Source organism: Lagopus muta, chromosome 1 (assembly GCF_023343835.1).
Source record: "Lagopus muta isolate bLagMut1 chromosome 1, bLagMut1 primary, whole genome shotgun sequence".
Classification (NCBI taxonomy): domain Eukaryota; kingdom Metazoa; phylum Chordata; class Aves; order Galliformes; family Phasianidae; genus Lagopus; species Lagopus muta.
In genome coordinates, this window is record NC_064433.1 from 152,755,480 (window position 1) to 152,775,430 (window position 19,951).

Here is a 19,951-nt window from a genome sequence, read left to right on the forward strand (position 1 = left end):
GGAAATGAAGGATTTAATAGAGGGAAAAATATTTAATGATGCTTCTTAATTTTTTCAGCCAATGTGCGATAACCATGATGATGGTGAAACTGCTGCCATCATTTTATGTAATGCCTGTGGGAATTTGTGTACAGATTGTGACCGATTCCTTCATCTCCATCGGCGAACAAAAACTCATCAGAGACAGGTATTCATGGCATCATGTTGTATGTACTGCATACATTATGTTCATTTCTGCTATTAATATATAAGCAAGTGGTAGTAGCAAGACTCAAAATGCTGTTTTATTTTGAAGATGGAATAGATACATTTTCATGTAATTCTTTGTTCCATTTTAGTGAAATTCCATCGTCCGTTATCTTATAAGATTTGAAAACAATGTCACATTCTCTCATTCTAATTCTTACACTACATCAGCTTTTTTCTGTCATTCTCACATTGTCTAGGAACAGTTTCAGGAAACTTCTAGAAACTGGAGAGCCTTTCTTAAGTGCACCTTGGTTCTTTATTCCTTTTAAACTATACCTTCTCTACTATTACTATTGCATTATAGTGCTTGTGAACCCCTTCATTTTTAAGTGTTTAGATTTTTTTGATGTTCAGAAGATCACTTGACAGGAAATTTTCCCACTGATTCCCTATGACAGTCATCTCTTATTTTTCAATATTTCCCTAGTCCTCATGTTCCCATTATCCATAAGCTTGAAAACTTCCTGATTTTTATTTTATTTTTTTTCTCTTAGGGACGAAATGTCTTTTCTCTTTGACTTACCTAGCTGAGTTTTTGCACATTGCCCTTAACTTTGCTAATTAGTGTTCTTTCATGCTGGCCTTTCATCCTATTAATGTGTAAACCTGAATGTTTACTCTTAGAATATTTTTTTCTCACTGCAATTTACACTGAAGATGCTGTTGCTTTTGAGACTATTGAACATTTCCTCTTTCTTGATACAGCATTTATCTTTTAAGTTTTTGTGGTCATTTATAAGTAGTCATAGGAAAACGGGAGAATATTTGTACAGAGGTTAAAATAATAAATCTAGTTAATAAAACTAATTCAGTGGACACCCTTACTAATCTCCCTGCTAAAGTCCGTCTATGATAGCGTTTTACTTAGAATCAGGAATGTGCTTTTGAAGCAGATATGATCATCCCTCCTTACCATGCTTTGATTTGATAAAGAAGCCCTTTGGGAGCTTGAACTGGATTCCTTCCAATTGAAACAGACAAAGATACAGGGATATACGTAGTGCACTTCAAATGCTAGCAAGCAGTCAGTGCAAGGGATCAGCTAGTCCAGAGCATGTGATGTAAATATCAGGTCTCTGTTTTCCTTGGTGCCTCAGTGTTTGCAGAGTGCGTTCAGCCTGGAAATTCCTTGTACATCTGTTACATACTATTTTTTAGCGTGGATCTTTGCAATCCCATTTGAAATTTTCCTTTTTTGTCATCTTAAGAAGATGATTTTATGCATCTGTTCTTCTGTCCTGTCACAACACAGTCTAGTCTCATTTATTTTTCTGATTTCTCCTATATAGCCTGTTCAGATTACAGTTGATAAAAGTAAGTTCTTATCTCATAGAAGTCCCCACATCTCTCCTTTAATCCGTCCAAAACAGCTACTTATCAGATTTTCCTGTTCACCTCTAAAAGCATGTTTAAACTTTTAATCTTTATTTACCACCTTTACCTTTACATCTTTCATGTCAAGCCTCCCCATTTAAATTTTAAATTCTGTCATGTTCCCTATTGCCTGTTTTCTCTTAGCTTCCTTTTCTTTGTCCGACTTCTGTTTCTGTTATACGTACTTCTTATCTGTTTTTCCTCTCCTATCAAGAAAGGAGTTACTGTGACCTGCTTATGCAGAACCTTTGTGAAGCACTTACAGTTTTTGTTTTGTGATTCCAGCATAAATTAAGATACATCTATACCCAGGAGAATTCTAACTTTTATTGCGTTGCAGGTGAAGTGAATAAAAACAGAACTACCTTTGAAACTAAGGAAAAGAGAAAGAGACCCGTGAAGTCCAACATGGATCTCTTATGAATTTTTGATTTTTGGGGGGAAAAAAAAAAAAAAAAAGATTTTTCTGGATTCTTAGCTAAAAACATACACTGCATATTTATGTGGAAGAGATGTGTTGATATGTAACTCATTATGTAGTCCATAATATTATACATAAGGACCATAATTATCAGTGCTACTTCAATAAATTACTGACATGGTGAAGATATTTCTAATGTTATCTTCTGCTTTTAATACTGTGTTCTACTGGAGATGATTATTAGTTGTGAGCTATAATCTCCATCTCCATTTGAATTAGAAAAATGTTGTGCAGCTCTCTCCTTAGCATTGCTGCTCTATTGCTTCCCAGTCATGTTATCTGGAGTGTTAGTTTTCAATATGTTTATTTTTTAAACCACAAAACCTCTTCCCACTGTGTACAACTTAAGGGATGTATAAATTAAAAATAGCTTGCAGTAGACAAACCTGACAAAATCTTTAAGACATCTGATCAAAGTCCAAAGAGAGAATGACAAGAATAACATAAAAATGGTATTTGTTATCTGTTTGATTAATATAACAGGTATTCAAAGAAGAAGAAGAAGCTATCAAAGTTGATCTGCACGAAGGTTGTGGTAGGACAAAGCTTTTCTGGCTGATGGCATTAGCAGATTCTAAAACTATGAAAGCTATGGTGGAGTTCAGAGAACAGACAGGTAAAACACAACTTTTATTAGATGTACTCTTTCCTGATTATTTTTTACCTTTTACCTGAGCATTTGCCCAAAAAGTATTAAGGCGACGGTCTTGATTTCTGCTTATAAGTATAAATAGAACATTTTAAATGTTGTTTTTCTGGTTGGATTGTGGTTGTATCTGAATATTGGTCACTTATATTTCATGATGATAGCAGTCATTTTTGTTTCCTTTTGTGGATGTAGGCAAACCAACCACCAGCAGTTCTGAAGCGTGTCGCTTCTGTGGTTGTAGGAGTGGAACAGAATTATCAGCAGTGGGAAGTGTTTGTTCTGATACAGATTGCCAGGTCTGTATTAATAAATATCAGTCATTATGAGATAAATAAGACAGAAGAAAGATATTGTAGAAAGACTCGTGTTTTGAGTAAACCTTCCTCCATCCTTTCCTTTCCTGAAGAACCAAAATCTGCAGATGTTCTAAGGCTGTAAATTCAGGGCAAGCAGTGATTACATGAAAGGAATGTTACAAATACAAACAGAACTAATAAATATTTCTGTATATCAAAATGAAGTGTTAAAATGTTTCTTTATGTCATTGCTATTTAGGAATAATATTTTATAGGAATGTGAATGTTCCAGTTCTATTTCATTTACACAAAATGTGCAGTTTTTCCCAAGTACTTGGTCTAGCAGTGGACAAGATGAACTGTCATTCTTTCATCTCAGTTAATTGCATGAACTAGTAGTCTTTCAAAAAATAGCACTATATCAACCTGTTCTTGGGCGGGGAAAAAAGATCAAATGTTTACCTTTCACAGGAGTATGCTAAAATTGCCTGCAGCAAGACACATCCCTGTGGCCATCCATGTGGCGGCGTTAAGAATGAAGAGCACTGTTTACCATGTTTGCATGGTTGTGATAAGAATGCTACAACTCTTAAGCAAGATGCTGATGACATGTGTATGATCTGTTTTACTGAAGCACTTTCAGCAGCACCGGCTATCCAGGTTTATCCTTTTTTCCCCCTTTTAAAAGATGAATCTTACGGTTGTAATACTATATGTGGAAGAAGTTAAAATATAAAGTCCCTCAAATGACATTCTCAAGGGTTTCAGAATAAACATGGTAATGGTACAGGATGTAAATGACTTGAAATGCTTTATTTGTTTTCTGGCATTGCTGCTGTTTGAAACAAGAATGTTGTATCAACTTATTTTTCTGTGTTTATTTAAAATGTATGTTATTTTATAAATAAGAAAACAACTGAGATATTAATAAATATACATCATATGTATTTCATATGCCCATTGGCTGTCTTGGATTGAAAGTGTTAGGATTTTAACAGGTGCTTAGTATTCATTCTTTTTTTTTTTAAGAAGAAAACAGAGATCTTCCGGGATTTAAAACATTAATTTTATTTCATATATGTTGCTGCTTAAAAGCAAAGAAAATGTATTTTTGTGGTTAACATTTATGTGTTGTTCTTTTTCTAAAGTTGGACTGCAGCCATGTTTTCCATTTGCAATGCTGTCAACGAGTACTTGAAAACAGATGGCTTGGGCCAAGGATAACTTTTGGGTTTATGTCCTGTCCTATTTGCAAGGTAAATGAGCTGTGTGTTTTCTGCAAAGATCCAACAAGTTGCCTAATACTCTTTCTACTTTTTTTCTTTTCATTTTTAATGATACATTGCTTGTTGCAATATAAAATAAGTATACTTCCTTTGTTTCCTTAATTTCTCATGTCACTACAGAAAGGGTGTCATTGACAAATCTTTCTACTTTCCCTACTATTCCCTGAATTAAGGTTCTTCTTAGAAAGTAAACATAATGCAGACATTGTCTAAATGCTATCTTGTTCTTAGCACCATCTGCTTGTAAATTTGCAGTTTAGGTACTAAGGGGAAAAAGGGAAGAAGTAATCTTAATTCACACTGTCTCAAGCAAGGAATCTGGATTCTCCATTTTACTTGCCTCTTTCAAAGCTTCTTTGCTTTTCAGTAACAGGACAGAGCTGAAGAATATAGAATATATACTTCAGTATAATTAATTAAGTTGTCTGCTTATAACTGGTATAAGCAAAGTATGTATATAGTAGCTGCTGTGAAGCATTTTAAAGCCTCAGAAGTGTTAAATTTGTGCACTGTCAGGCATTTCTGCATGCTATGTTTCTTTCTTCATGTTGTGTTTGGTAATTAATGGCAATAGCTTTGAGTAATACTTAGTACAGAGGACTAGAAGGCATTATTCCTATTTGCCGAGTAATAAAAAGGAGCAAAATTAGAGAAAAAATAAAATCACATATGTCACATACTCTTTACCATTTCTTTGTGTTTGTCACAGTCTGTTGTAAGGGCTGCTGATTTCATATAACAAAAGGCCATATAAAACACTACAATAACAAATGAAACACATCAGCCTTTTTTTTTAAGCATCCACTGAGTGCTTGTGACATCCATTATGCTGTTTGTGCTTGACCATAATATAAATTATTACAGTTCCTCTGCAATAAATATACAATAAATTTTAATCATTCTTTTTTTAAAATTTCAGAACAAAATCAATCATACAGTATTAAAAGACTTGCTTGATCCAATCAAAGAACTTTATGAAGATGTAAGGAGAAAAGCATTAATGAGATTGGAGTATGAAGGACTGCACAAGAGTGAGGCCATTACAACACCAGGTGTTAGATTTTACAATGACCCAGCTGGCTATGCCATGAACAGATATGCTTATTATGTTTGCTACAAGTGCAAAAAGGTATGACAGTTACCACTTTCTGAAACTGAATGCATGTTATTCTATAAAAAGTCACTTAAAGAATGGAATGTATATTTAATATGTTGTGTATGGAAGAGGAAAGCAGGAAAAGAAATTGCTTTAAAAAAAAAAAAAATCAATGTTTTAACAAATTAGATGTACATAGTATCTTAAAACTCAAAAGTTTACACAGAGGAATTTAGAAACCAAAAGCATACTGAGGTGATAGTTTTCTTAAAAAATAGTTTTCTTAAAAGAATGTGCAGGTGATACTGTGCACCAACTATCCCTTTGTCCCACCTCTACTTCATACTCCATGTGAACATAGTATGTTATAAACATCTATTTCATTTTAACTCTGGTATGGGGAGCTTTTCACTAAGCTTTCACCTAAATTTTACATAAAATGGAGTTAATGAGAACAACAGTAAACAGCAAATTTGGGGCAGAAAAACAACTACTTGTGCAAGCCTGTTGGTATGGTTTTCCCCAGCAGTAGTCTCAAAAGTTGGGAAAGTGTCTTTATGACAAAGAGTTTAGAGGAGTAACTCTATGCCGAACTTGTGAGAAAGACACAGGGTGATACCCCCACAAACAATGGTGGATCCCCTCCTCTGCCATCATTAGAACAGGGGGACGCAATTTAAGAGGAGTGGAAACAGGTCCCAGCTCAGCATCACAGGTAACCCCCATCCTGACCTACCTTGGTTCCACAGATGCCCCTATGCAATACGTTTGAGGCTCTGAAACTTGAGGTAAGTGGTAAGTGAGGATGTGGTGGGAAATCCACCCTGAGGTTGTCTAGGGTGAGGCAATTGACTCCACATCTCAAGACTGCCTTCACCAAAAAGGACAGAAGGGTGGTGATGCCCTGCTGAGAGGAAGGGAGGGCCATGTATATCAGTCTGACCCTACCTGAAGTGAAGTGTACTGTCTGCCTGGGGCCTGGGGGTCAGGGATATTTCTAGGAAACTTCCTGGTCTGATTCACTCCTCTGAATATTATCCTTTATTGATAATTCAGGCCCGCAGCGATGAAGTTGCTGAGAGAAATCTGAGGATGATCAAACAGGACTTTGGGGGACTGGGCAAGCATACAAGTTGTATTTTCTTCTATCCCTTCAGTGACAGGGAGGGATATTGAGAGGAGCAGGAAAATCCATCTCATAAACACACAGCTGAGAGGCTGGTGCAATCACAGTAATTTGTTGTTTGTTTGTTAGTTTTTACCATGGTGTGGTTTAATTGGCACCTGTCCTGATGGCTGCAGAGGGTCTCATCTGTCTCAAAGGGGGAAGCAGATCCTAGCCCAGGAGCTGGCAGGGTTCATTAAGAGGGCTTTAAACTAGATACGAAGGAGGGGTGTTGGTGTGGCTCTCTGTATTAGAGTGCTCTGATGTTGTTGAGCTTGGGGCTGGAAATGATAATATCTATGGGTAAGGATCAGTGGGAGGGCTAACAGGGTGGACATCCTGGTGGGGGTCTGTTATATACCGCTTAACCAGGATAAAGAGACGGATGAGGCGTTCTACAAGCAGCTGGCAGAAGTTGCACCATCACCAGTCCTTGTTCTTATGCAGGACATCAAACTTCCCTGATATATGCTGGAAATACAGCATATAATAATAAACGGTCTAGTAGGTTTCTAAATGTGTGGAAGATAAATTCCTAATGCAGCTGATATATGCAGAGAGCATACCAGGGAAGGTACCCTGTTAGACCTGCTGTTCACAGAGGACTGATGTGTCAATAGTTTATGGACTGGTTTGGCCCAGTTCTGTGACTAGTAGGGCAGAGGGATACATAGATCTGCACCTCTGGAAAGGGGAAACAGGGACCCCGAGTAATTAAAAACAGCAGCAATTATCTGATTTACTAAATATGGTATCGGAATGCAAGATAACACACTATAATGCAATATAGTTAGAATTGAAGCAAATAAATATAACGAGAGAAAGTGTCCAAAAGATGGAGATGCCTTAACATAACACTGAGGTGAGATGCACAGTTGTATGGAACAGCAAGGAGGAGAGCCAAAGGAAAAAAGGAAATCAGGTGACCTTGCCAGGGGTCATATCTCCTCTATGAACACAAAGTCTTCTGGGATATGTAGTTCTTCTCTGGACAAGCGGCCAGAGCTGCAGCATTAACTCTTCAACTCCCAGTGTACTACATGATGTTATGATGTGGAATACCAATAACCAAAAATCATAAAACCGTGACATTCCACCCCTTATTCCATATCACTACATCATGCTTAATATATACAAACAAACCACAATCACTAAACATTAAACACACACACATACATATACATGGCATTACTGACTGCACTCCCCCAGTATCAAATTCTCTTTAGGTACTCATTGAACATCCCCATTTTTTCTTCATCACCACCAGGTGGACCCAGATCCCTGGACAGAAACAGTTCCATGAAGCGCTTTGCCCTTCCCAGAAGCTGGAAAGACCCAAACTGCTTTTCCTAACATGTCCTTTACATGTACCAGAGGGACCTTATCTCCATTTACACATAGGTCTAGATGCCCTAGATCAGCACTAAAATCAGAATCAGATGAAAGAAACAATGGGAACTTTCTTGGCCTTCCTTAATGAAAACGATCTCTCTTCATCCTTTCTCCAGCTTTTATTCCAGTTCATGTTTTTGTTATACTTTGTTTCCAACATTTGATGCTCACTATTTCAGTGTATTTCAGTTGTTTCCCTCTTTTTCTCCTCGTGTCTCGTTGTTCCCTTTCATGCTGTATGCATGTGTCTTAATGGTAACTTTCAACTGTCTAACTTCTGACTCTTTTCCTTCCTTCAGCTCCTGCTCACCCTGAATTTCTACCTAATTCCCTAATTTTCATCCCTTGGGAATATCCCTTTTAATTTGCAGCATTTGGGGGAAGGTGGGCTGCTTACTTTTTTGCTTCCTCGTACTCACCTTGAGACCACTTTCCCTAACCTCTTACGGTCATACAGCTCTAACCATCACAGCAAAAACCAGGGAAAGCTAAGAGCAAAAGATCTATTTAGAATTCTATATATTAGCAAATAAGATCATAATGAAGGAGATAAGGGTGTTACTTTTCACCTCATTTCACCACCCCATGAGAAAATACTTCAGTATATGAAGGAATTCAGAGTTGGCTGTCTTACCTGGTGCATTTTAGTGCTTGATGTGTCTTGCTAGAATAATATGAGAAATTATAATGGATTTATAGAAAATAGCAACATTCTAATTATAAAGGATCCCACATGAGCATAAAAACTGATATTCCCTTCAGCTGATAGAAAGCTGTCCTGGTAGAAGGTATCTTTGTTGTCTCCAGCCTCCGTCCTGTCTGTATAACATCCAAACGCTGTTTCAAAAGCCATCTCTTGCAGTCACTTGCATAGAGCAGAGTGTGTTGCGTGGTTTTTGATCTTGTGTGTCCTGAGATTGAGAGTTCTTGTCTGAACACCTAAAAAAATATGTATGGAATTGCAGTTATTCAAGATAGTGGGCACAGTGGTAATCACCTTTATTCATCATTTTTCCACTAAGGTTGGTTTAGTTAAAATAATAGTTGTCTGTTGTTTAATGTCCTATTGTTCCTATATCAAATTTAGGCGTATTTTGGTGGTGAAGCTCGGTGTGATGCCGAGGCTGGACAAGGAGATGACTATGATCCAAGAGAGCTTATCTGTGGTGCATGCTCTGATGTTTCAAGGGCTCAGGTAAGCAAAGAGCTCATACTGGTCCTATTATTTAATTCCAAAGAGTACGTGAGCCATACAATAATTGACTGTCATTCACAATTATATGTATTGTAGCACATATATACTACAAAATGTTGAAATGTATTGGTTGGATTGTTACAGCATTGTTATGTCATTTAACAGTGCTTATCTTCTTTCTATTTAGATGTGTCCCAAACACGGTACAGATTTCCTAGAGTATAAATGTCGCTACTGCTGTTCAGTTGCTGTTTTTTTCTGTTTCGGGACAACACATTTTTGCAATGCTTGCCATGATGATTTCCAAAGAATGACAAGCATCCCTAAAGAAGAACTCCCACACTGTCCTGCAGGTAGTATTTTTACAAAGCAAATTTACCTAACTAAATTCTGAAATAAGTGATTAGTTCTAATGGATGTTCTTATTTCTCCTTGATGATAATTTCGAGGAATATCACAAGGTCAATCATACAAATTTTAAATTCTGTAAGTGCAGTAATGCTGGAATGTGTTTCCTCTATGGATGCCTTCATGCTTTTTTTATTAAGATACTTACATAAAAGAAGTAAACAAAAAAGAAATGAGATGTCACTTTAACATTACTTCTGATTGCAGAGTACAACTCTTGCTCATACTTACTGGTTTCACTTCTAGATTGTGCAATTATTTTTTTCCACAGTATTCATTTAATGAAATTTGTTTCAGTTACTTCTTCCTATAAACTTTTTGCCTTTCCTGTTTCTTTTAATTACATGGCAATTTGGTCTTTTCCCTTTAGATATGTACATAGTGTGTGATGTAACTCGTAGAGAACTAACAGTTCTTGACTGAAGTGAATGGCTGTATTTCTCTTTGCCTGTTAAACCTTTAGACTTCTTGCTTGAGTTTGTGCGAAAGCACCTTTCTATCTGCTGTTCCTTATGAATTGTAAGGAATGAATAATAAAGGCTAAGATATATTCATCTATATATAAGTAACGTATAGTACACAATATTTGTGGTAGGTGGTTGGCTGGACTCCATGATTTTGGAGGTCTTTTCCAGCCTTGGTGATACCATGATTCTATATTACTTTCACTTAATATGTTTTTGAAGATCATATGTTTGTTTCTACTGAGTCTGCAAGCACTGACCTCTCCCCCCCTCCACCTCTTTTTCCCTCTCCCTTATATTCACTGTAGGTCCCAAAGGTAAACAACTTGAAGGAACCGAATGTCCACTTCATGTTGTCCATCCACCTACCGGTGAAGAATTTGCTCTGGGTTGTGGAGTTTGCAGAAATGCTCACACTTTTTAGACTTTTTAAAAACAAAACAAACAAACAAAAAAAAGCAGAGCAAAATAGGTGCCCTCATCCCTCAAATGTCCTAAAAATAAAGTCCAGTTGGGATGAGGATGGGACCATTCCATAACCCAGGTAAAAGGAACAATTTGCAGTGCAAGAAGGATGCCAAAACCATGTACATAATTCTTGCTGTGAGAAGTTGACATTTTTTTGAACTGAGACATCAAAACTTGTGAGGTGTTTGCATGTGGCCATTACAGTCATCGGCTAGGAAACATTGAACATTTACAAATAAATAATTGCTATTAAAGGATCTGTGTGTCTGTGGACTATGAATGATGATGGCTTTCAGGAGAAAGAAAAAAATATTGATTATTGTATACTGACTTTTTGTAATCTTGTACAATTGTAACGCATCACAAGTGGGGATGGGAAAGAAGAATATTCTGGTTTATTTCCTAGACTGTTATTAAAAAAAAATTGTGTTAGGAAGACATAAATGTAACAAGTATCATGCTGTATATAAAGGTATCAATGTTTGTCCTGTATAAGAATTAAGTTACAACAGCAGTTTCATTTAAACTTCTGGGTTATGTTTGAGCCTGAAATTTTAATGAAGTGCAATACTGAGTGTGCCTCATATCTCGCAGCTGTAAACACAATGGAATGTACATGTCAATAAAGCCACTGTACATTTTTATACAGTGAAAGTCTAACAAACGTGTAAGTCTTAATTTTCAGAACCGTTTTCTAAAACAAGGGATTTTTTCCTCATATTTACTTCAGAAGATTCTTCTAAAAAGAACGGGCAGTTCTAAGATATGGTTCATTCCATCTCAGTGTAAGAGAGTTGCCACCTGAATAGCTCGGATGCAGATGACTAACATGTGCATTTTTATAGTTAGGTGAAGTCATCACAACCACCTCTGCAGTCCGAAATAGAAGCAGTGTTTTGAAGCCTGGATATCCCAGCCTTCAGCACCAGGCAGATTTTCCGGGAGGGTGACAGGACATGAAAAATATAAAAGGTTTATGTCTTTGAAGTGTTCTTCTGCCTTTGTTGGCTGGTAATGTCTTGCTGGCTTTGTTTCTTTTGTAAATACAACACCAGCTTTTTCTCTAGTCTTGTGTGAAAACACTTTCTGAGAGGTAAAAGGTAGACATTGTGCCCCGAGGTTTGACAGTCATTTTTAAATATTGCCAGATATTTTCAGAGAACCACTACGGACCTTAAGAAGACTGATTGTCTTTACTAGAAAACATACATTGATTACTCATTATTTGATAATCTTGTTTCTACAACCAATGAACTCCTGTTGAACAACCCAAGTCACTTCAGATTGGTAGATGAAGGCTGAAAGATGCAGAATAAAGTTCTTAAGGACTCCTCATTATACTAGAAATGTGCTTTGGGGTTATCAGAATTAATATAATTGTTGTTTCACAGGTATTGCAATAAATTTGGGTGGTTTATACCAGTGATATCAAACCAGTGATTAGAGTGCAATGAGAGGAATATGAAGAACAGAAGGTAGAAGTGTATTTATTATGACTGTCCCTGCCATACTGTTCAGATTAAACTTTCCCTTGCCCATACGCAAACTCTCATGTCACTGTTTTCCTGCTCTTTACGAGGACTCTCAGATTCTTATTTCTGTCCTTATCCACTATAGACAAGCCCTTTTTTTCCTTCCATTGCTTTCTGATGACTATTTCTCCATTTTAGGATTCTCTTCCTGTACACCAGTGAGGTTAACAGTGAATTTTTCAGCTTTTCCTCTCACTGCCTCTCCTTCCTCTCTAAGATGCCTCCATTATTCTCTACTCTGTGCCATGAAGTGACAGCACAAAAAGTAGTAGCCAGGACTACTGACAGGAAACAGAAGAGGGAGTCAGAAATTCAGGGCATTTGTGCTCAGTGGAAGTTAACACACCAGAAGAAAGAGAGCTGAGCTAGCCTTGTTCTTTCCAGAGCTGCAAGTTCTTCAAGAGGTATGAAAGGGTAAGGTGAACTTAAGATTATGCTGTACAGTTAGGTGAGTCTGCTGTGAGCAGACCCATCAGCCAGTTATTGGCTCTACCCAGAGAAGGAATAAGCCCTGAGTATTTTCACTTCCCCAACTTAAAAACAACACAACATTGCCTTAGATGTGTGCACCACCTTTCTTCATCTTCCTTCACTTGGTCCCAGTCCCTCTGGTTTCCTTTGATGAGATAGAAGATGAGGAAAAGTATCAAAATGGAATGTGGTGCAACCTATTATTATGCTGCCTTTTTATTAGCTGTTAGGAATTAGAGCTGCTGGCCCCTCCCAATCTATTCTCAGTCAGTGTTTTCAGTGGACACTGCTCCAACCTATCGGGTGTGAGAATCTGGCAGGCCATGTGATTGCTGCATAAGTTCTTGATACAGGTCCATGCAGCCTGGAATTGCACAATTATTACAGAGTAGACAAGTTGAGCATTTTTAGAAAATTTCCAAGCATAGCACAGCAGTTACACTTGAATTCCATTTTTGAGATTTTCAGCCTTCCATTTTAGAATAACAGTATAATTAATTTAAGAAAAAGATATTTCAGCTGGGAAAGGAATGCCAAACAACGTGCCACATTCAGTTTATACAGAGGTTTGGACTGAGTGAGGGACAGGCAGTGTTGAAATGTTTTCGCCCAACACAACTGCCCCTCTTTGATTCCTTCTCCCAGGTACAAGGCACGGTCAGGTGTGAGGGGTAGGCTCTCAGGCAGAGCTCAGCTGCCACGCTGACATACAGACCACTGGATGCTCCTCTCCTATGCAGTGCCAGACACTCACGTCACCACCTCTCCCCCCTGCGCCAATCTCAGCTGCTGATTATAGCCAGATGTCAACGCAAGCCACTAATCAGCTCAGCACACAGTGAGGTGGCTGTGTACCTTCCCAGCAGTATCACATGCTTTTCTGTCAGCTATTGTTCCACAGCCCATGCAATGGAAGCACTCAGTTATTGCTTGCACACCGCTGCTGCAGCCAAGCTGAGTCCTCAGCTTCGCTTACACGTCATTTATTTAACTCACGGGTGTATTTACGTCCTCAGCACACACCAATTACAGTAAAAGTTAACTCGGCACAATTAACCAGTCACCATCAAGGCCCAACAGTCATAGTGCTGCTCCTGTAGTCAGCACAGAGGTGATCATCCTTATGCTCAGCTCTGGTGAGGCTGCAGCTCGAATACTGTGTTCAGTTTTGGGCCCCTCACTACAAGAAAGACATTGAGGCCCTGGAGCATCTCCAGAGAAGGGCAGCAAAGCTGGTGAGGTGTCTGGAGCACAACTCTTAGGAGTACTTTGAGTACTTTGGATGCAACTGTTTCTTCAGGGTTTGGTGACTGAAAACCTTATAAACAGTGTATTTTATTTTTCTACACAGACCCCTTGAGTTAGCCATAAGTAAAAGCACACAGTAAACAGGGCTCTACAAGGAGGACAAAACTGGTATGACAAGTGTAGCATTAGTGGGTCACTTATTCACAGTTCCAACAACTAGCATATGGTTTGTCCTGGCAACAGTGACATCACCAACCCAGCTCTGCTACTACAGACCCACAGATGGCTGAGGGGCAAACCAGCCTGTGAGAGCTCCATCCAGTTGGGGCTGCAATGGTGGAGGCCCCAGGACCCTGAGCTATACCTGCAGTCCATTACTGTTCTGTACTGTTCGGTGCCCCTGCACCAAACTGCCTCCATTTTGCATGAATCCCTCATGAAGCTACCTGCTTGTAGCTTGGCTTCTATCACTGCAGCTACTTGCACGAACGAGCACCATCCTTTGGCATTGGAGGAAAATCACAGAATCATAGAATCATAGAATCACAAGGTTGGAAAGGACCTACAAGATATTTAGTCCAACTGTCCTCCCACAAGCCACTAAACCGTATCTCATAGCTCCTAATCCAGACGCCTCTTGAACACTACCAGGGATGGCGACTCCACCACAGAATCACAGAATCACAGAACTGTAGGGGTTGGAAGGGATCTCCAGAGATCATCGAGTCCAACCCCCCTGCCAAAGCAGGTTCCCTACACCAGGTCGCACAGGTAGGCATCCAGGCAGGTCTTGAACATCTCCAGAGAAGGAAACTCCACCACCTCCCTGGGCAGCCTGTTCCAGTGCTCCGTCACCTCACTGTAAAGAAGTTCTTGCGCATATTTGTGCGGAACTTCCTATGCTCCAGTTTCCGGACGTTTCCCCTTGTCCTGTCACCATTCACCACTGAAAAGAGTCCGTCCTCGCCATTCTGCCCCCAACACCTTAGATATTTATAGACCTGGATCAGGTCCCCTCTCAGTCTTCTTTTCTCGAGGCTGAACAGACCCAGTTCATTCAGCCTTTCTTCATAGGAGAGATGCTCCAGGCCCTTCACCATCTTTGTGGCCCTCCGCTGGACTCTTTCCAAGAGATCCCTGTCTTTTTTGTACTGGGGAGCCCAGAACTGGACACAGCACTCCAGATGAGGCCTTACCAGGGCAGAGTAGAGGGGGAGGATCACCTCCCTCGACCTGCTGGCCACGCTCTTTTTAATGCACCCCAGGATGCCATTGGCCCTCTTGGCCACAAGGGCACACTGCTGGCTCATGGCCAACCTGTCATCTACCAGGACACCCAGGTCCCTCACTTGCAGAGCTCCTCTCCAGCAGGTCATCCCCCAACCTGTACTGGTGCGTGCAATTATTCCTCCCCAGATGCAAGACTCTACACTTGCTGTTGTTAAACCTCATCCGGTTTTTTTCTGCCCAGCTCTCCAGCCTGTCCAGGTCTCGCTGAATGGCAGCACGGCCTTCAGGCGTGTCAGCCAATCCTCCCAACTTCGTATCATTAGCAAACTTGCTGAGGGTGGCCATTATCCCCTCATCAAGGTCATTGATGAAGATGTTGAAGAAGACCGGACCCAGCACCGACCCCTGAGGAACACCGCTGGTTACAGGCCTCCAACCAGACTCTGCACCACCAACGACAACCCTCTGCGCTCTGCCAGTCAGCCAGTTCTCAACCCACCTCACTGTCCACTCATCTATCCCACACTTCCTCAGCTTTGTTATAAGGATGTCGTATACCTGTCCAGGCCACAGGCATCCGGTTTCCCCAGGAGAATACTGTGAGAGACCGTGTCAAAGGCTTTGTTGAAGTCTAGATAGACTACGTCAGTCAACAGCCTTTCCCTTGTCTACCCGTCTGGTTACCCAGTTCCCAGTTGTAGAAGGAGAAGGAGGTTGCTGCCTGAGGGTTGGACTCAGTCATTTCAGCATCCTTAGCCCACAGGAGCTCTCAGCATCTACTGTTTCCACCTTCCCTTCTGAAGGTTCATTTCTGAGTCAGCACGCTGTGCCTTTGTGCCCACCCGCTCATGCAGTTTATCCTTTCTGCTTAGTCAGCTGCCCCATAAAGGAGTTCCGCTCCACAAAGCCACATTCCTGGCTCTCTCCAGCATTATCCTCCCCAACTTGCCAGCCTTTGCAAGAAGGAAGGTGGGCACCAAACACACTGCAATGCAAACAATGCTTACCCCGTAATGGGGAGATGCCTGGATGCCTGCAGATTCAGATGGTTCACTGTGATGGGCAGGGTACAGTCCACCAGTAGTAATACGCCATCTTAGTAATTCCTAACAGGCTTAGAAACATGACTGGTGAACCTGTATGACAGCCCTTTAAAAGTACTTGCTCAGAGGCAGGTTTTGTCAGTGGACTCTGTCAAGGAGCAGCAACACCAGCAACCTGCATTAGGATGTCCGTGCAGGAGCCAAGGTACCTTCTTTCACTACCTAGTTACCAAGGCATTCAATCCTAACACAAATGCCAGCCCTCTCTTAGCAATTAACCTGTTTGGGATTTTAATTTCACAATTGCTATCTTGCTAATCTAATTAATTCCTCATCTGCTGTCAGAGACAGCTAAACTGTTTTTCAGGAAGACCCACTGGACAGAAAATTGCTGTAAAACACAAAGCTCTTCTACTGGTAGCATGTCAGGTCAGCCTGACCTGGCACTATCCCTTTGCAGAAGAAGCCTCAAGTACTGTTCTCAGCTGGTGATCCATGGCCCGTGCCATGGAAATGCTCACCTCCCATGTGTGTCGTCACTGGCACAGGTCACCACACTCAGCCCATCTGTACTGAACTCCTGCTCAAAGCAAGGCTGAGATGTTATTGCATCAGAAATGAAAATTTTATTATGTAGTCCTACAAAACATGGAATAGTGATACAGCTTTTCCTGATGAAGAAGCCACTAGAGTTATCCAGCTGGAAAAAAAATCACTATAGACTCTAGGAACAGATGTATCTAGACAAGGAGTTCTGAGAAACCTTTTACAGCAATTCACCCCAGCTCTTACTGCAGTACAGGCATCAATACCAAGAAATCAACCTGCTGCAGGTAACACTCCATCCTGCTGTCACTCATCCTTAGTTCTATCTATCTTCTTATTTTTCTGGGCCCATGAGAAGCATCAGAAGGTCCTGTGTGCAAGACTTAGGTTGACACCCTCTGTTTTAAGGACCATTTCATCTGCAGCTGGCTCCTTTTTTTAAAAGGGTGAGTTTCAGCTCCTGTTCTATTTGGCTTTTTGTGTGTGTGACAGATGCTGTGTACATATTTTGACAGTCCCTAGTACTGTATTCTAGCAGTGTAAATGCTTCCTGCCTCCTAGAAAACCTTTCCTGTATGGACATACTGAAATAAAAAGGGAAGCTTCTCTAATGATATCCATCAATGGAAAACATTTGGCATAAATGAAAAACAAGCTTGTCTTTCCTGTATTTTTCAGTAGTCTATCGAGGAATAAAGTGGTCATGAGTAACTCAGACCAGGTGTGCCATCCATATCCCACAAGTCTCCCCATGTTTTTCACAACTTGTATCTTCATTAAATTGGAATGGGCTACCTATGTCCTTGCAAGCCTCACATAGTACCCTCATAATAGTTGGTTTTGGTCTACTTAATTCTTATTTAACTCTCTTACAACTCTATTATTTTCACATCTGCATTTTTTTTCCTAGCCAGACACAACTCATAGAATCATAGAATCACCAAGGTTGGAAAAGACCTCCAAGATCATCCAGTCCAATCATCCACCCATCACCAGTATTTCCCCACTAAACCATGTCCCTCTTCACAAAATCTCTTATGTTCCTTGAACACCTCCAAGATCGGGCACTCCACCACCACCCTGGGTGGCCCATTCCACTGTTTTGGACTGTTGGACTAGATGATCTTGCAGGTCGTTTCCAACCTTGTGATTCTGTGATTCTGTATTGGAAAAGCAGCATTTCCTAAAGTCTAGCCTCAATCTCCCCTGGCACAACTTGAGACCATTCACTTCAGTCCTATCACTGATTACATAAAGAAAGAGGCCAATCCCCACCTCACCACAACCACCCTTCAGGAAGTTGTAGAGAGCAATAAGGTCTCCCCTGAGCGTCCTCTTCTCCAGAACAATCCCAGCTCCTTCAGCCACTCCTCATAAGACCTGTGCTGCAAAACCCTCACCACTTTCGTTGCCCTTCTCTGAACATGCTCCTGGGCCTCAGTGCCTTTCTTGTAGTGCGGGGCCCAAAACTGAACACAGTACTTAAGGTGCAGCCTCACCAGAGCTGAGTACAGAGGCACGATTACCTCTCTGCTCCTGCTGGCCACACTATTTCTAATGCAGGCCAGGATGCCGTTGGCTTTCTTGGCCACCTGGGCACACTGCTCATAATATCCGGCCAACCATTGACCAATACCCACAGATCAGTTTCCTCTACACAGTCTTCCAGCCACTCTGCCCCAAGCCTGTAGTGTTGCTGGGAACTGCTGTGGCCCAACTCAGGACCTATTGCTTGGACTTGTTGAACCTTATGTCATTGGCCTCAGCCTAGTGATCCAGTCCGTCCAGATTCTGCTGCAGTGTCTTCCTACCCTCAGGCAGATCAACACTCCCTGCCAACTTGGTGTCACTGCAAACTTACTAAGGGTGCAGTCATTGCCCTCAGCCAGGTCATCAATAAAGATACTGAAGAGGACAGGCCCCAGCACTGACTTCTGCGGAGCACTACTCATGACTGGTTGCCAGTTGGATTGAACTCCATTCTCCACCGCTCTCTGGCCCCTGCCCTCCAGCCAGTTCTTACTTAGCCAAGAATGTACATGTCTATGCCACGGGCTGTCAGCTTCTGCAGGTGAATACTGTGCGAGACAGTGTCAAAAGTTTTGCTGAAGTCTGGTGAACTACATGAACAGCCTTTCCCTCATCCACCAGATGTGTCACTAGATCATAGATGGAGATGAGGTTGGCCATGCAGGACCTGCCCTTCGTGAACCCGTGCTGGCTAGGTGTGATCGCTCGGTTGTCCTATACATGCTGCATGATCCAGTTGGTTGAGGTTGTCAGAAAAAGGTGCTAACTCAGAATCCAAGAGCTCAATAAACATGTCTTTGCCCAGAGCCAGCCTTGAGGTGCTCATCAGGTGCCATAAGAAGATGCCTGCACCACCAGCTGCTCTTAGGGTTTCTTTTACTCAATCCTGCCAAGCTCCCCTATCCTTATGCCTTGCTAGGGGCCACTACAGGCACTGTTTGCAGTGCTTTCCACCATATCCTGCACCTGAATTGGCTCCATGCAGAGCTGCAGCTGCTGTTCACACTGATTCTGGCTGCTACACCACCAACTAGTGTGATGCACAGATTCCTTCTGCACATGTTCTCTTCTCCTCCTACACACAGTGTGCCTAAAACAAACACAAGCAATTACAGAAAAGGAAATAAGGGCACAGGAATTGAAGCAAATTACTTTCAATTCTGAGAATCAGGAAGTAAAATAAAACTGCAAAGCAGTGCAATAAATCTCCCTCAGTATGTCATCGTACCTACACACAGTGTATTATGGGTTATAAAATAATGTTACCTCAAAACACTGAAATTGCAGCCCTGTTACATCTCCTGAGTACAGACCCCCCCAAAATATTTTTTTTTCCAAAAGACATTCCACTCACTTTTCAAAAGACATTTTCTGCAGAACCAGAACTTCATCACAGCAGTCACATAGCTATTATATAGCACATAGCTATTACAAGCATAACTGAATTGCTCATTAACTCTAAAGGAGATAACTCAGCTCTCAACCCAGTTTTCCTGAAAAGCTGAAGGCTAGACACCAAGACTTAGGCAAATACACATAGAATCATAATAGCTGAGCTACAGTAAACCTCTCAGGACATCTTGAGTTTGAGACAAATGATTATTCTATTATATAATTTCAATATTAAAATGATCGTTTGTCATGGGAAAGAATTGCTGTTTGTATACAAGTAATTTTTCTCTCACCAATAATATCAAGGAACTAGATCAAAAGTAACAGAAACAAACCAAACAATCAAGCTTATCTTTAACAGCCTTCATGTAAGCAAACCTGGAGATATGTTTTTATGTGAGCTGTTTCATGAGGAACTGAGAGACACTGACATCTC

General features: G+C 40.7%; 1 protein-coding gene across 15 annotated transcripts in view; it reads left to right on the plus strand.

The window, feature by feature from the left end:
• The window catches only part of MYCBP2 (MYC binding protein 2), a 205,796-nt gene extending 193,770 nt beyond the window's left edge, over window positions 1–12,026 (plus strand). For 8 of the 15 annotated variants that reach the window (XM_048967518.1, XM_048967527.1, XM_048967539.1 and 5 more), the window contains 9 exons: window positions 59–187; window positions 2,588–2,720; window positions 2,946–3,049; window positions 3,521–3,709; window positions 4,198–4,305; window positions 5,255–5,464; window positions 9,076–9,183; window positions 9,371–9,536; window positions 10,364–12,026. In XM_048967518.1, coding sequence (XP_048823475.1) covers window positions 59–187; window positions 2,588–2,720; window positions 2,946–3,049; window positions 3,521–3,709; window positions 4,198–4,305; window positions 5,255–5,464; window positions 9,076–9,183; window positions 9,371–9,536; window positions 10,364–10,479 — 1,263 coding nt within the window. In that variant the 3' untranslated portion in view covers window positions 10,480–12,026. The remainder of the gene's footprint in view (window positions 1–58; window positions 188–2,587; window positions 2,721–2,945; window positions 3,050–3,520; window positions 3,710–4,197; window positions 4,306–5,254; window positions 5,465–9,075; window positions 9,184–9,370; window positions 9,537–10,363) is intronic. The other 7 variants (XM_048967565.1, XM_048967583.1, XM_048967645.1 and 4 more) reach the window with 1 other exon arrangement.
• Window positions 12,027–19,951: the final 7,925 nt, after the last annotated feature.